Raw genomic sequence first — 16,903 nt, forward strand, 5'->3', positions numbered from 1 at the left:
TAGAACTTCGAATCAAAGAGAAGAATCGCATAGAGAGACGCATTAAGGAATTACAAATACAAAACTCAGGAGAACTTAAAACAAGGAAATTACAGATTCGCAAACAATAGCGTGAAAGCACACTTGACATATGGCAAAGAAACTGCCGAGCATTTAAAGAACAATGTACGCGCAGACTCATCAGTGCAACAGAAAGCAAGGAAAAATTGTCTTTTTACATGACCCAATGTCTGACAGGACATGGTTGCCTCATGACATATATCCAAAAAATCGGCAAAAGCAAGCAGATACATGTTGGCACGACAACGAAAGCGACACTCTAGAACACACTCTGTTTAACTGTGCTCGCTCTAAGAGATCAAGAACAACGTTAAACATTAAAATTGGAATGATAAATCCCGAAAACATAATGGAGAAAATGTTACAAAAGAAAGAAACTTGGGAAGACATAAAAAACTTCATTGTAATAGCAATAAAAAAAAAAGAAAAAGGACGAAATAAGGGAACAGGAAGATAGAAGACAAACACAAGTGTGACACATAATGCAAATAGCGTCAATTTGAGGAGACGTGAAAAATGTGTCCAAATTGGGGCTAGAAGCCGGGGGTTTTTAGTGGGTAAACCTCAGAATAGAGTCACAAACTTCCAGAAACCATTTTCCACCTTACAGAAAAAAAAGCTCAGAATAAGTCAAACAAAAGCACGGATAGCATTGCGCGAAAATCAATTCTATCCCTTTCCCGTTCAACGTGTTTTCGACAAAAAGGTCCGCCCATGCAAATCGGAGAATGAATTTTCAACAGCCGTTTTCTGTTAATGTGGATAGAAATTGTGAATGAGTTACTTGTTGGGCCGCATATTATACAATTTTTGCAGCATACGCTTGTATGCATAATATGCTTGTTCTATTAAAAGACGTCCCACTGAATATCAATCAAGTTACGTAGCTTCTGCAGGATGGAGCAGTTGCATATTATAGACAGGAAGTGCGTGATTTTTTTAGTTTTTCAAATAGGGTTACGTGGCCACCAAGGTCGCCAGACTTATTTCCGCGTGACTTTTTTCATGGCGGTTTATCAATAGTTTCGTTTTTAAGACACCTGTGGCAACAGTCAGAGAAAATCCGATTTTATTCTTGCGCGAAACGGAATAGTGGTTGCGTCGAGCAATTCGTTGTGTTTAAGTTAGTGGTGACAACTTTTATTGATTACACGTTACATGTTTTGTAATAATGCAACTAATTTACAAGTTGACCTGACTAGTTCTCTTATCGAAGGCTTGCTAAAATATGTTAATGAGCGCTACGAGTTTTATTCTAAGCCGATTCACTTTGAAGCAAATCTTCTTGATGCTCCCTATAAAGGAAAACCAGTGAATGACAACCAACGGACAGAAGCTATATACTGGAAGCTAAAATCGATCGCAAATCCAGCCCAATTTAGAACAAAAATGACCGCTTCGGAAACAAACTTGTCTTTTTTACACGACCTCATATATGCAAGCAAACAACATAAATTATAAAAGGATAAAATTCAAAAGCTGGTTGCTATTCATTCTAATGTGGTTATATTTAAATTTTCCAAGTTAAATCTCTAGAGAGGATATCTGAGCAAGAAAAGTTTATTTTTCTCTTACAATTACCATCAGAGCCATCTGCTAACGGTACTTATTCCAACAGTGCTTCTTCTACGTATAAGGCTTTTTTCTATGTATTATCATACAAATTTGTCGATAGGCGATGAATTAGTGACATCTGATGACAATAAATTAAATGAGTAGTAGTGGAACTAGTAGACGCAATCAAAGATCACGCTATCCCATGTACATAAGTATCCCCGTTGAAAATAGTCTTGGCAAAGCTTGACTTCCATGCCTAAACTCAGGTACCTGCATGTTAATAGGCTCCATTCTTATACATCTGCAGCATAACTAACGAATCTATTAAAGATTTTGGCGCCTAAGATAGGGTTTACGCTTAAAGAACCGAATAAAACTAAAAGAGGAATATCTTTTGTCGCTTCATTTCTTTTGCAACTTCCCGTATGCTGAGAAAAACCAAAAACTATACAGCAATCCGCCTCGTAAAGTTAAATCGACCCGTACAGTTTCATAACATTCAAAGAGCCGTTGCGACCTGTATCGAATTTCCATTTAAAAAATTGGGCAAAAAAATTTGATTTTACTTTTAAGGCGTTCTTGTCCTAAACGAAAAAAAAAACAAGTGAACATTTGTAAATTATGAGGTTGTAGCCTCATATTTCTAGATTATAAAAAGGTAAACATCGTTTCCCTACCCCAAATGGAACCAAAGTTATAAGCATTTTTGTCTGACGGGCTGTTGTTGAATGAAATTGGGCTGAATATTGTGCGAAAACTGCCTAAGACAAGAGCTTTGGCTGATGCTAGAATTAATAGGTATCATCATTTTTCCAAAAAACAAATCTTTAAAAAATGGATCTGCACACTTTTGCAAGGAAACCTTGCATCAAAAAAATCACATATTTATCACAACTTCTTTTGCTTATGAACATAAGTCTGACTTCGCCAATAATCGACTATTAATTTGTTATATTAACATTCGAAGTGTAATAAATAAAATAATGCAACCTGAAAACCTACGATATTCAATTAATCTTCCTCGCGCTGGTGTAATACGAATGAATCAAACTTTTTATATCGACATAAAATTATTCTGTATTGTGGATTATGTTTTAGGATCTGAATTCTCACTTCTTTGGATGGAGGATCTGTAATTTGTATTCGCAAGGATCTTAGCTTTAAGAAGTGTAAAATGGACCTAAATTCCATAGAAAAAAAATTATTTACTTTTTCTTATCCAAGTATAATCCAAAATATCTTATCGGCTATATGTATAGGTCAGCCTCTGAGAATATTAATGTTTTTCTTAATATTCTGGAAATGTAAAGTATGGAAGTCATCTAATGGAAGTTATAAAACCCAGCACCTTCGATTTTATTTGGAGCGGCTTTAATGTCCATTTTGAAAATCTGTTATATCAAAACTCAAATCTAAACTTGTAGTTGTAAAATCGATTATCTAACGTCAATGCGAGGTTAAAAAATTAATAAAATCAACTCATTTTTTATGAGGATTCAAATTAGGTTTTTATAGTCACTGAGTATATTAGAATTCTTAAATCTCTACCTTGACATAAACTATCAGGATAAAACTCATATATTTACCTCATCAACTCCAATTTTCCGACAAGCGTCTATGAAGTTGTCCACATTACGCCGACATCTCGCCATCGTAAGTTTAGGCTAAAAATGAATTTAAAAAAATTAGTAAAAACATGCAAGTAATTTTACTAGTGTACTTACAACTGCGGGAGAAGGTACATGAATGCTAGCCACCGATCTCGGTTTGATATGATTCGCCAGGTGGCAGAGAACTACGCCATCTGTTAGTGCCGATGCCAAATCTTCCGGTAGAGCCATCTTTAGTCTTGTCTCTATTATCTAAATAGAACATCTACTAATTAGTCAAAATTATGGACATGTGGCATTTTCCAAGTTTACCGTATATTTAAAGCACATAAGAGCTTACCGTTCTGAGTTGATTAATTAGATCAGTCTCCTCGCGGGCCTTATCGATCTCCCTTCTCATGGTAAACGTCATTTTTTCGCCGCCTTCTTTGTTCCAACCGGGATTTTTCTGCGATTTTATTCCGTTGGTGGATTTTGGTGTGGACGTGGTGCCATTTACGTAATTCGGCATCGACAATTTCGGAAGTGTGGACGAGTTGTTGGTTTTTCCTTTAAAATTGAAAATTATAATAATTAGATAAACATCAAAATTTGGAAAAGTTATTGAGATATTAAGTAAAGAAACAAGTTCAGCAAAATTAGCATTGCAAAGTTTTATACAGATCATTTAGCTAACATTAAAAAAGTTCGTATAAGTGCCCAGTATGGTTCTCATATTTATAACGTGTAGTGTAACATTTATGGATAGTTTAAATATTGTCTTGTCGGTTTATGCACAGCCTACTGCGGCAAATTTAGTTTTTTTCAAAATTTTTAAAAATAAAAAATATTACTTGTGATATTTCTTCCAGACAATGATGAAAAATTTCAATTTTATAACCAAAATAATTATCTATAATCAAGTTTTATTTTTCATCCAGCAAATGATATTAAAGTACTTAAGATTATATTGGTCTAACAAATAATGCTATACAACTATTATCTGAATATCTTAAAAATAGAAGCCAAGCAATTTCCTACAATTTAAATTTATCTAGTTTTCAATCTGTTACGACCGGTATTCCGCAGTTGGTCCACTCTTATTTAACCGATATGTATCTGAAGTTCCCTGAAGCCGAAATACAAAATCTTTACAAATTCTTCAGCTATGCTTTTTGGTAAATCTAACGATAAACTAAATTTCAAACTAAAAGTCAATTAAATTAGGAAATAACATCTTGGAAATTTACTAATTTCTAAAAATTAAACAGTTATGAAGAATATAGACCTTTATATGGATCATGAACTTCGCTTTATTGATCATGTTAATCAGTCTCTACAAAAAGCATATTTTAATTTAAAATTTCTTTATAAACAACCACATATTTTCAATAGAATAAAGTTTTCTTCTCTCGTAATTCTGTTGTGCAACTCCTTAGTATTATCAGATTTAAACTATACAGAAATTACAAAATTCCTGTAAATAATTCGGTATTCGCAAATATGAACATATCAGTCAGGCTTTCAACAAATACGAGTGAGAGAAGGTATTTACATATGGTGTGTTTGTATCACACTGTCTTATTACTTAAATCTCCGCCATACTTATATAATAAAATTCGATTTCGAACTGATATCTGATGATAACTGGTAAGGTAACAATTCCAGTGCATTTTACTTTCCTGTTCGAACGGTCCTTTTTATATCATATTGCGAAACGTCTGAATGATTTTCCTGCAGTTGTACTTGCTACGTCTCCAGTTAATTTAAAAAAATATTTTATTAACAAGTTACGGGCAAGGTGAGATAAGGTGGGACATTTGAGAGAGTTGATAAACAGCAATCTTCTTCTTTCTTTTTATTGTATACTTAAGAATTATAATATGAGATATTAAGAAAATTAGTTAAATCAAAAGGTTTTTTAGTAATTACTTTTGTAGTCGTCAATTTAGGTATTAGCGTTAAGTTAAGGTTAGTTGAACAGTTGTAAAATTAATAATCTGAAAAACTAAACCTCGCCTCTTTGAATATTCACTTTTATTTTTTTTTTAATTTGATTTGTCAATCTGTAATCTGAAATGTGAATATACAAATAAAGTCCTTATTATTATTATATATTGTTAAAAAGGGAAGGAAGTTGATGATCGGAAAAAAAGACGAAACGTCGCATTAAGTTAAGAAAAATCGATTTTTAAAAATTTTAGATTTTCTCAAATACCTTCGGAACCATTCGAACTTTTAACTTTTTTAAACGGTATATTACTTAGCTCAAAAATTCTCAACTTTACCCCAATTTAACCATCTTCGCATCTCTCATAGATTCCGAGATCCCCATGTTGAGGGTCGAATTTAAAACATCCCGTATAACAAAACCGTCTTCTTTCCATACTCGACAAATAAAAAATCAACTCACCGTTCAAAATCACAGCCTGAACAGCCGCACCCGTACTGGCGGGCACGCTGTCGTGTCCCAAACACCCACCGCCCGCCCCTTTAAGGGGCGAGCTCGGTTTAACGTACACCCCACCGCCACCACCGAGCTTCGTTCCATTCGAATACCCGCCACTAGTGTTGGTCGTGGTGGCAGTGTGTTGGGGCGAGGAAAAGTTGGTATTCCGCGACGGTTGCACCTTCTGAACCGGCTTTTTTGTGGCGTTCAGGGCGCCGCCCGTGTCGTCGAAAATACTTCGGGGATTCCCGAAGGCCGAATTTAACGGGGTCGGGTCGGATTTCGAGGTGGCGAGTTGGTTCTGTGGATGATGCGTCGGTGTGTTCGGTTCGGTTTTGGTGTGCGATTGATCGTCCGGGTCTTTGGTACGATAGATGGACGGTACGTCGTGTAGGCGTTGTTGCTTTAAGGCCTCCTTGTACTCTCTATGAGAAGATTAGAATATTACATTAGGTCTTTATTATTTATACGTTACTTTATTATTCAACGAATTATTGTTTTTAACAAAGCAATAACGAAAAGTGATTAAGTGAAACCAATATAGGGATTAAAACTATTTAAGTATATCAGGAAATTTGTCTGTCTTACGATAAGTTTAGTGGTAATTACGTTTAAGGCACAATTTTATAGCCCTCTAAGTTCTTAAGATACAGGACTTTTTATAAATGTTGCATTTTAGGATTCCCCTTGTATCTTCGTTATCCTTCAACCTATTGAAGAGGTAAAATAACATTCTTTTTTTCGTAGAATGCAGTCCACGTATAAACCAAACTTATATTTTCTAAATGAATCATTCTGTATATTTACAGACAAAAGAATTTATCTTCGTTTTACTGTTTGAAAAATATATATTATTTTGCACTTCTTTTCATAAATACGCAAATAAATTTAAATTTTGTGTACTCAAATAACTCTACTTTTATGTCTTCAGTATAATGCAAAATGTTATTGAAAGTTTTTGACTCTAGCTTATATTTTATGCTCGACAGAACTTCATAAGCATTCTATGAATGATTTGAAATAGCTGTAGACAATCCAGCAATAATTTAAATATTACAGTTTTTTAGGTACGTTCTTATATAAAGCTAAAAGTAATGATATAAGCTTCTTTCTTTGACAGAAGCCCTCTCAAATTTTTTTTTATTAATTCATGGAAATATTCTCCAAACCAATTAAATTTGCCTTATCTGCCGAAATCCTTAATCCAGAATCATATTTTTACCTTCATATGGAAAGATTAAAATATTCTGGATAACATTAAAGAATTTCAATATTTTTTCAAAACAAAAAAAAAGATAGTTATTCTGGTACGATATTTAATCCTATTGATATTAATAATTTTTTCGTAAATAACATACCCTCAAGTAATATTTCTGCTGAAATTCAGAGATACTATAAAAAAAACAGTTATTGGTGCAAAATCTGAAAGTTTTAAGTTTCTCATTGTCTCAGAAACTGAAGTGTCTAAGTATTTAACCCAAATCAAGACTAGGGCTGTTGGTTCTGATAGAATACATGTAAATTTTTTAATATTTTGCTGTCCTTTTATTTTAAAATATATTTGTCATCTAATAAATAATTGTATAGCAAATTCTCTATTTTCTTCTGAATGGAAACGGGCTGATATTGTGCTAATTCCGGAAACGAATATTGTAAAGGGTTTTAAAGACCCATTTCCATTCTTCCAATATTGTCTAAGGTTATTGAACGAGCCCTGGGGCCGTATTTTCGAAACCATGCGAAAATCTTCGAATGCGAACAAAGTCGAGCGGCAAAATTCGCACACGAATTTAAAAGTGCATTTTTGAACAGCATTCGAAATTTCATTCGCCTACGAATATGAAATATAGTGGCAACGGAGCAAAGTCGAGTGCTATTGGAGGCCATGTCAAACGGGATGAAGACGATAAAGATTTTTTAACCTAAAATTTAAGTTTAAAAACATTAGGAAATTTTGAGGTTTTTTTCATGGCGTTTCTTGGGTTTTTAGAATTGACTTTTTTTTAAGATGGATTCAAAAAATAAAAAATATTGCGGTTTTGTGTCGAGTGAGCAAAAGAAAGAACTAATTTTATTTATGGAAGAGCACCCGGAATTAAAGTCGGGCAAATTCACCCAAGATTTTTCAGCTAAAGCTGCACAAGCCTTGTGGATAAAAGTAGCGGATAGATTACACAGTCTCTGGAGCACATTTAAAGAGCACATCAATTTCATCGTAATAGCCTTGCTTAATCTATATAATTAAAATGAGCATCTGAATACATTTCAAATGGGTCAAGAAATGAAGAGCACATCCTATTCCTTCTATCTGCTAGAGTTTCAGGCTCTTCCAGTGCATCGACAACGTTTCTTTGCACAAGATTCTTTAATCTTGCCGTTTGATTATTATCCGATTATCCGAAAATACTTCCACCAACTCAGACTAATTTAAAAAAAAAACAAAGCTAGTTTACATCAAAACAAGACAAGTGGTAGAATCAACTTGAAAATCGCAAACGAACTTTAAAATTCGAATGGTATATACCCATTCGAGACACCGCATGCGAAAAAGTTCGCATACGTAGTGGTGGAAAATACGAATATCGATTTTTCGTACGAAATCCTCTAATTTCGTATGCGAATCAAAGTCGAATGGTTTCAAAAATACGGCCCCTGAAGAATCAAATTGTAGACTATGTGGAGTCTGAAAAGTTGATTGACGCCACGCAATCAGGTTTTCGAAAAGGTCACAGTTGTGCTACGGCTCTTCTTAATGTAACGGATGACATTTTTAGATCTATTGATAAGGGTAATTGTACTATTCTGGTTCTACTCGATTATTCTAAGGCATTTAATACCATAGACCATCATAAGTTATTACTAGTCTTGGAATATCTTGGTTTTCATCAGTGTTCAATCAGATTAATTCAGAATGAATCGCAAGCAAAGGGTGGTTTTGAATGGCAATAAATCATATTATCTTGGCCTTAAGTCAGGGGCCAATTTTAGGACCAATTCTTTTTATTTTATATACTTCCCAATTTCCTACATTTTTAAAACACTACAAAATACAAAAGTATACAGATGACACTCCAATATATTACTCTTCTTCTGCTGGCTCATAGTTGTCTCTCTGTAACTGAAGATCTAAACACACTATACAAAATTTCTACCATGCTCTTGAACCCAAGTAAATCCTTTGTGATGTTTTTTGGCAGGCCTATTGATGTAAAACATCTGACTTAAAGATTGGCGATGAGATTCTTCCTATGAAAACAGAATGCAAAAATTTGGGGCTTATTTTAGGTACCGAATTAAGGTTTGAAAAACATATTTCTATGTGCATTCAATAATGTATAGGGAATCTAGGTGCCTTATATAACTCCAGACATTCCAGATTTAATGGTTCTCTCTGTTTTTAATCATTATGATGCGGTTTATGGACCTTGTTTAACTGCAGAGTATTTTGAGAAAATAGAACGAGTTCAAAAATATTGTTTAAGATTTATTGATGGTATTCGCCATAGACAACCAACAAGTCATAAACTAGAGGCCACCGGGTGGGTGAATATGAAACAGAGACGTTTTATTCATACATGTGTATTGTATCATAAAATAATTAAATTAAAAATCTCCTCAATACTTGTTTCAAATTACATTCAGGACAGATGTTATTACCTAAGGGTATTTGCGATTCAATGGGATCATGAGCCTAGACATCAATCCGCAAAATTCGAGAATTCTTTTACATGTGACCTGGCTAAAATATTTAATAGCTCAATCTAATCTGCCCTACAAGTCTGCTCTATCTCAGCTTTCTCTAACCATATTAAAAACTATGTCTCGTCCTTGCCCCAATCGTCTTAATTTAATAGCTAATTCTGCCAATAATCAAATCTTGTACCCATACATCATCTAGTTTTATGATAGACTATAAAAAAAATTAATTTTTCGTCTTGAATTTGTTAGCTTTAGGATCTTTTTTTATTTTACTAAAGGAATGTCTACTTCTCCTTAAGGATAAGTGTATAAATCAGCTGAACAAATTATGTTCAACTGCACTCTTGCCTTTTCATTGTATATGTATATACTTATACTTGAATAAAGATTATTATTATTTTAAATATATTTTTAGGAACCCTTCTACACTAAATATAAAAATACTTAATTGTAATAAAAAATTCCAGTGATTCCCAAGTTATGAAAAACCTCAATGTTGCAATATGCTTTCCAAATTTTAAAACTAAGTATTCCTTGGACTTTAATTGACAAAATTGACTCTTATTGGGACTTTTTTTGAATTACATTTAAGGTGCTTCCAAACAACATTCCTGTACAGCGTAGATGATAAGTGAGTGTAAATGTGAAGTGAAGAACAAAAAAAATTATATTAAACTAACTAACACCTCATGTTATTTTGTAAACGTTAGAATTTCCTAAAAAGGTTAGTTGATATTGAATATGACTAGTTATAAGTAGTAATACAAATGAAAATAAAACGAAATTATACCATAACAAACCATAAACTTGCAGTATTTCAAATTATAAAACAATCTTGTGATGTTGCCCAGAAGGTATTCAAAATATTTAGATGTAATAAGATTAACATTAAATTAAATTGGGTGTAGAAGTGGCTCTACATTTTTTTATTGGTTATGAATCCCTTTTGTAGGGCTGCAGTATAATTTCCAATATAGAATAGAGCTCCTTTTGTTAATTTCAATAGAAAACATCAACAATTTTTTGCGTGTATCTAAAATATAAAAAAATACCGACTGGGATACCTGTATACAACCATTCCATTTTATTCTATTGATTAATATCTTAATTAAATGCAAATTTTTTTGGTGAATAATTTTATTACTTAGGAATAGACAGATGGTGACATAATTTTTTACCATTAAATTTTTATTGACAGAATTTTATCCATGGTAATTCTTATTAGATATTTATATGAGTTCATTATATTAAACAAATAAACGACTACTGACTTTCAAATAATAGTAAAAATATTAATTTATTAATTATTTTCAAATGTTTCTTACCTATAAGTCTGTATCTTGGGTGTGTCATCGTTAGAGTTCCCATTAATGATTAGATCACCGCAAGGACTAAGACGAGCACTAAAAAAAACACAAAAAAACCAACGTGTCACAAAAAAAATCGTGTACAAAGCAGGCAACACAAAAAAACAGGTGCTGTTAGTAGTGCTACCTGCCCAATATCAATAAAATTTCGGAAAATTCATAGACAAAGCTACAATGAAGATTATTAGAAAGATGTTGAACATTTTCTTCCTAAAAAAATGGAAAGTATCATATATAAAAATTAAAACTGGAGTTTCACTCACCTTGTGCCATTCAATTGTCCGTCAGGTTTGTCTAAATGATCTCCGTTTTTGCTAAAATCGTCCTCAACGGTGGCGGGTGAGATGGTCGAAGGGGTGGAAGTAGTAGACTTGATGTGGTCAATGTTACGCCCTAAGATCGGGGTTGAAGGCCAAGAAGACTTTTCGTCACCTATTAATAAATAAAATGTTAAGTTAAATTTTATAGCAACACATATGAATAATAAATGTATGTGGTATAGGGTAATAGTTACAAGATCAGTTAAGTTTGGCACTCATTTATTATCGTAAAGTACACGAGAAAAACCGTAATGGTAGAAAATGGTTTTAATTGTTTAACGACTTTAACAGGTTTTGTCCCATCTTTAACCTCCTCTCGTCTTATGGGTACTATATTGAGTATAGCTTCAGTTTTTCGAACTTTTGAAACTTTCTACACAGCATATTGTCAACGACTTCGACACTCTTAATGAAATACTGGAACAGCTCAACTGAATACAAGGAAACACAAAAATAAAAAATTAATTTAAAATGCCTGAAAGGCATAAAATACTCAGGGATGAAACCGAAAAAGGAGGTAAATGAAACACATACGGTCTCCCTACACTCACTAATGTATTATGTCCTGCATGTTTTGAACATAAAAATGTTCATCCCCAAGGATTCTAAAGCGAAGTTACATACTAGAGAAGATATAGGTTAGGATATATTAGACCAATTACCATAACTAAAAATTAAGTTCAACTTGGAGGTAAACTTCAACTGAAACCAAATTGAGACGCATATAAAAATGAAAAATATGCAGGGTATCTCCTCTTCATAGATTCAATTCGATTCCTTAAGGCTATAAAGTGCCAAGCAGCAAACAAATCAGTTATATTTTTCAGAATGCTTACTACTATTTTTTTTGTCAACTAGGTTCTCTATGGGATTAATGTCAGGACTCTGGGCTGGCCACTGTAGAATAGTAATTTTTTGGCCCTCAAATTTTTTTTAATGATTTTAACCATATGCTTTAGATGATTGTCGTGTTAAAACCGCCATTGCAATGGCATGTTTTCCTCTGCATATGAAAAGAATATTATCACTTAATATTTCTAGATATGTATACGGATCCATAATTCTGTCAGTTTTGACGATAGTGCCCATTTTAATACCAGATAAACAACCCAACTCCAAACTTGTTCATTTCCACATTCATGGTTAACAGTGAAGTCTAACTAGTAGGGAGTGATAAGGAGAAACGCTATAGTTATATATACTGACTTACATTTGCTAATAAATAGATAGACATTCAATTCAATCATTATTACAGATTTTGAGCATGAATAGCATTTCAGGCCCAAATGAGAATACTCTAGACCATAGCTTGTCTATAACCTAAAAATTTAGATGAACACATTTTTCCATTTCATTTTATTACCACGTTGATTTGGGTAATAGAGCTATAATTTGTCATTTTATCAGGTTTACATATTGACGTCACGACAGATATCGTGATTTAAAAGGGACTTCTCCGTGTTCTAGAATCTTATTAATAATAAATGTAAATAAATTAAGTATGAAACAGTAATAAATCAAATTATAAGCCACATATATCGAATACAAAGTAAAAAAATGACGCGTGTTTTGCCTGTACTAGGCATCATCAGATCTTCTGTAAGGAATCAGAAATAATAAATCTTACGAACACTTTTAATTAATTCTAAATTACACTAAAATTATAAACTAATAACTGCTTACGTTGTGTAAGTTACAAGATTTTGTCTTTATTTTATAGTAATAAGGGTTAGCCCAGGCAGTATTTTATAAGAAAACTTAGATAATTGTGCTCCGTTAACATTTAACCTCTAATTTTATAATTTACATAACAAAAAGATACATTTTAAGCTTTACCTGTGAGTCATGAGGGGTTTGTAATTGTAAACATACATAAGGAAACCAACTTAAAGAAGTTTCTAGACTGATAGTATCCTGGAAAGATTCGATTTCTTATAGGTTATACTTAGTTCTCTGTTGACTATGTTCTAGTCTCTGGCCTTCATTGTTTTTAGCCCTGGTTATTCTTAGGATAATAAAGAACCACAAATGCCTAAAACTGAGAGGGTTTTCATCACTATGCTTCCAGTTTTCCGGTTATTTTCATGAAATTTTCCTTTCATGCTGTTGCGTTGTTTACATGTTCTATTTTGCAAGTTTCAAGGTTTACCTACCTTGGGAAGCCCTGTTAAATAAAGGGGCATGCCTGGTGTGGCAAAATATAATATAAATTATATTTCCGTTTCCCGCGGTTTTCCTGAAAAGCCGGTTTTCTTGTACACATGTGACCAACTTTTGTCCCGCTGTTTTCACCTAGAAATACCCGGTTTTGAGAGCTGAAACTAAGTTTGCTTACCATATAAGGTCAAAAGCCTATAAATCCGTACCGTTTTCATGCGGAAAAACTCTATTTTCATTAAGTTTTCCCAATTGCATTTTTATCCCACGATTGATTCAGAGGAGGTCGTCGGCATCTAAATTATTGTGATGAGTATAAAAAGGTTCCAGGTCCACCAAGGTGACACATTCGTCGCATTAAGTTCGTACCATACCTTTCGAGCGAAGTACCAGTAATATTTCCGTATTTCCATACCGTTAAATTTTCAATATTTACGTTTAATTGTGTCTTGACGTTGATAGTGTGAATTGGGTTAGGTAAGAGCCACCTGTTGACAGTTGACCGGCCGCTTCCAAGCTCGCGTATTAAGATCTTTATCGAACCCGTGCTACTTAACTGATATCGTTCCGTTCCGTTTGATTTTATTTTGAAACTGTTGTTTGGGCCCATCTTTCTTCGTGTTTTGTGGGGCAAGCAACAGCCGCGATTATTAACTGATGCCTGGACACTATCTTTCTTCGTGTTTTGTAGGGCAGGTAGTAAACGGGGTATCTTGATAAAATAATCGTAAAATTATCCGCGTTACGGTATTTTAGTTGCCATTTTTACAAGCTTGGAAGACGTGTTTTGTAGTACAAGCCACAGTCGCGAATATTATTAACAGGTGCCTGGACACTATCTTTCTTCGTGTTTTGTGGGGCAGGTAGTAAACGGGTAATTAAACCAACGTTTCATTACTTCCGTTCGCGAAAAGTTACATTCTTGTTTGCAACCAGAGAAACACTCACTGCGGATTTATTTAATATTTAACTGATAATTTTTATTGTTGACTTTTTATTTTCTGCTCTGTCCGCGACCGTACCGTTCCGTTAATTATTTTATTGAGTAAAACTACTGCTTGGACACTATCTTTCTTCGTGTTTTGTAGGGCAGGCAGTAGCCGCGTTTATTTAGTATTACTTCTCAAAGTGGTAAAAGACAAGTAATAACCGAGTCCGTGATAATATAATTATTATTCGTATATTAACAGAGCAGGGGGAAAATGTTGACCGATTGATTGAGATTGCTTCGCTTGATTGGCGTTGAGTTTCCGGCTTTGCTTCACGAATGTCATCCGTAACCGCTTGTACAAAACATCACAACCCCGTCCCTTAAATCATAATATTTTGCGTCATTAATAGAGTGCCGAATTTTCCGGTACATTTTCCCAAATAACTGCCTGTGCTTAATCATAGAAGTTGGTAATGGGGGATTGTTAGATTTTAAGGACAGTTTTGTTCATTTAGTTTTAAGCCTGTTATTTACTTATTAGTATTTGTAATAATAAAGATTAAGAGCAATAAGATCTCATTATAACCGGACAGTCTACTTTCAATCTTTACCTGGTTTTTCCACCGTCTCAAGGCTTACCCGAGGGGACTCTAAGCTCCTTTAATTACTTAGAGTGGCGCCCGAGGCATTTTGTCAACTTTTTCTCCTATAACTGTACAAAGAAATAGTGAGGGGGGTTGACGGATACCCTGCGACGTCAAAAGTTAGAGGGTGGACATACGGCGAGTACGTAGGAACCCCCGCTACAGTATTCAATAATAAAAAAGAAAAACAACACTAGATCTTACAAGTCCAGGGTAAAAATTAGAAGTAACAAAATAGCAAGGAGACTAGTTATCACATATTAAAAATATTAACAAAATAAAAGGTGAGTAGGGTTAAACACAAAAAATAAAATAAAGAATAGATGAAAATTGAAAAAAGTGGTGTCGAATTTAGGGATTGAACCATGTAGCTCTATAAGTAGGTAGCATTAAGCCTTGCATTAGATTGGCTTGGTTTAGTGCACTTGTTTTATTTTATTTAAGGAGAATCTGAAGGCAAGATGAAAATGTTGAAAAGCAAGTGAGGTTCAAAATTAAAAATGTCGTTCATATAGTTGAGCAATGAACTTTTCTTGGCTTTTGTTATTTCCAATTTTTCTAGAAGAATCTTCCAACATTTTACATTCTCATGTATGGTAGTAGAATGTCCTATAGATGGTTCGCCTATGTTTGTTATACAGACTTAAGTGTTTCAATATCCTAATGTGAATTTGACGCATAAATATGGCATAAACTGCATTGCAATATCAGCAGCTCAACGAATAAACTCCCGAATTAAGTTAAGTCATCTTTCTTGTCCTTAGTGTTAATGAAATGATTATAAAGAGTGTTGGATACTCTACCAAAATAACTTAGACAATGAAATTTTAATCTTGTGTGTATCTGGTTTATTACGCACTATGTTCTAAGATAATTTAAATTTATTGTAAAAGTCAAAAAATAATTTATTTATTAAATTAATTGAGAAACCATTAATAATCGCAATATGTTCTTTGTATATAATTCTTTCTGAAATGCTGTTTTTGAAAAGTTTATAGAAGAAACTATTGTTAGCAACAAATTTACGTGAATATGGTGAGTTTGAGAAGAATTATATTATATTATAATTTGCGGGTGCATGGGAAAAAAGTTGTATGTCAAAAATAGCGAATTTTAGTAATTCGCACTTGAAGTGTTATTTTGGGCTGTGACTAAAACTTTAAACATATATTTTTTTTTGCTTAGAATCAAGTAGAATAAAAGGAGCATTTTTATTGTAAAGTAAATAAAGTTTTCTAGTGTTTGGTATAAAATAGTATTTACATTTTTTTTGACTTACAACATTTAGATTTCTAAAAAATTGGACATAACTCTTTTTACACAATAAAAAAAAACAAAGGATTGGAAATATTATTTTAATTAACGAATGTACCAACAAAAGCATTTAAGGTAAGTAAAACTATTTAAGTTGTCCTCCAATTTTAATAAATTTAGAAAAATTTATATATATTCTCTACATATGTTTCGAGAGTGTAAACTCTCATCTTCAGTTTCTATTTTTGGAACCAATAAAACTGGAGAATTCCATTCACTTTGTGCCCTTTCAACTATACCATCTTGGCACATTTTAGTTACTTTTTTATGTATTTTATCTTTTTGTGAAAAAGGTAATCTATATGGTTTAACATAAGAAGGTGTGGCATTATTGCGAAAATGTCAGTGCAAGGGTAAGTTTCCATCATTTTGCATTTGTACTTATATTAGTTTAAGACCATTACTTTTGTAGTTATTCTCCTGAAGATGAGAGTTTACACTCTCGAAACATGTAGAGAATATATATAAATTTTTCTAAATTTATTAAATATTGGAAGACGACTTAAAGAGTTTTACTTACCTTAACTTTAAACTCCAATTCAAGCAATGAACTGTTTCTTCAACTCAAAAGCATTTAATTTTAAAGCAAAGAACATATTCAAGTTGTTTTAAGAGAAATAAAATATTACTCATCACTTGTTTCATCTGAACTTGTATCAGGATATGTATCAGCATTTTTGTCTTTGGTGGTGGTCAAATTTTTATAAAAATCCGCAAAAGTGTCGCTAATGTATGGCAGCAGATCTATAAGATTACTTTTCTTTTCACTAGATATAGGAACTGGAACAGGTGTTAAATATTTTGCTGTGAAATAAG

At 33.1% G+C, this 16,903-nt stretch overlaps 1 protein-coding gene across 4 annotated transcripts in view; it reads right to left on the reverse strand.

Annotated features, from left to right (window-relative positions):
- Window positions 1-16,903, reverse strand: part of LOC126740711 (leucine-rich repeat and calponin homology domain-containing protein) — an 87,550-nt gene that overhangs the window by 31,020 nt on the left and 39,627 nt on the right. For all 4 annotated transcript variants that reach the window (XR_007661975.1, XM_050446844.1, XM_050446843.1 and 1 more), the window contains exons 5-10: window positions 10,985-11,153; window positions 10,680-10,757; window positions 5,620-6,080; window positions 3,568-3,776; window positions 3,342-3,479; window positions 3,204-3,281 (exon numbers count right to left, since the gene is read on the reverse strand). Coding sequence is in view for 3 of the 4 variants with exons in the window: in XM_050446844.1 (XP_050302801.1) it covers window positions 3,204-3,281; window positions 3,342-3,479; window positions 3,568-3,776; window positions 5,620-6,080; window positions 10,680-10,757; window positions 10,985-11,153 (1,133 nt within the window). In the remaining variant the exon portion in view is untranslated. The remainder of the gene's footprint in view (window positions 1-3,203; window positions 3,282-3,341; window positions 3,480-3,567; window positions 3,777-5,619; window positions 6,081-10,679; window positions 10,758-10,984; window positions 11,154-16,903) is intronic.

This window comes from Anthonomus grandis, chromosome 9 (genome assembly GCF_022605725.1).
Source record: "Anthonomus grandis grandis chromosome 9, icAntGran1.3, whole genome shotgun sequence".
NCBI lineage: Eukaryota > Metazoa > Arthropoda > Insecta > Coleoptera > Curculionidae > Anthonomus > Anthonomus grandis.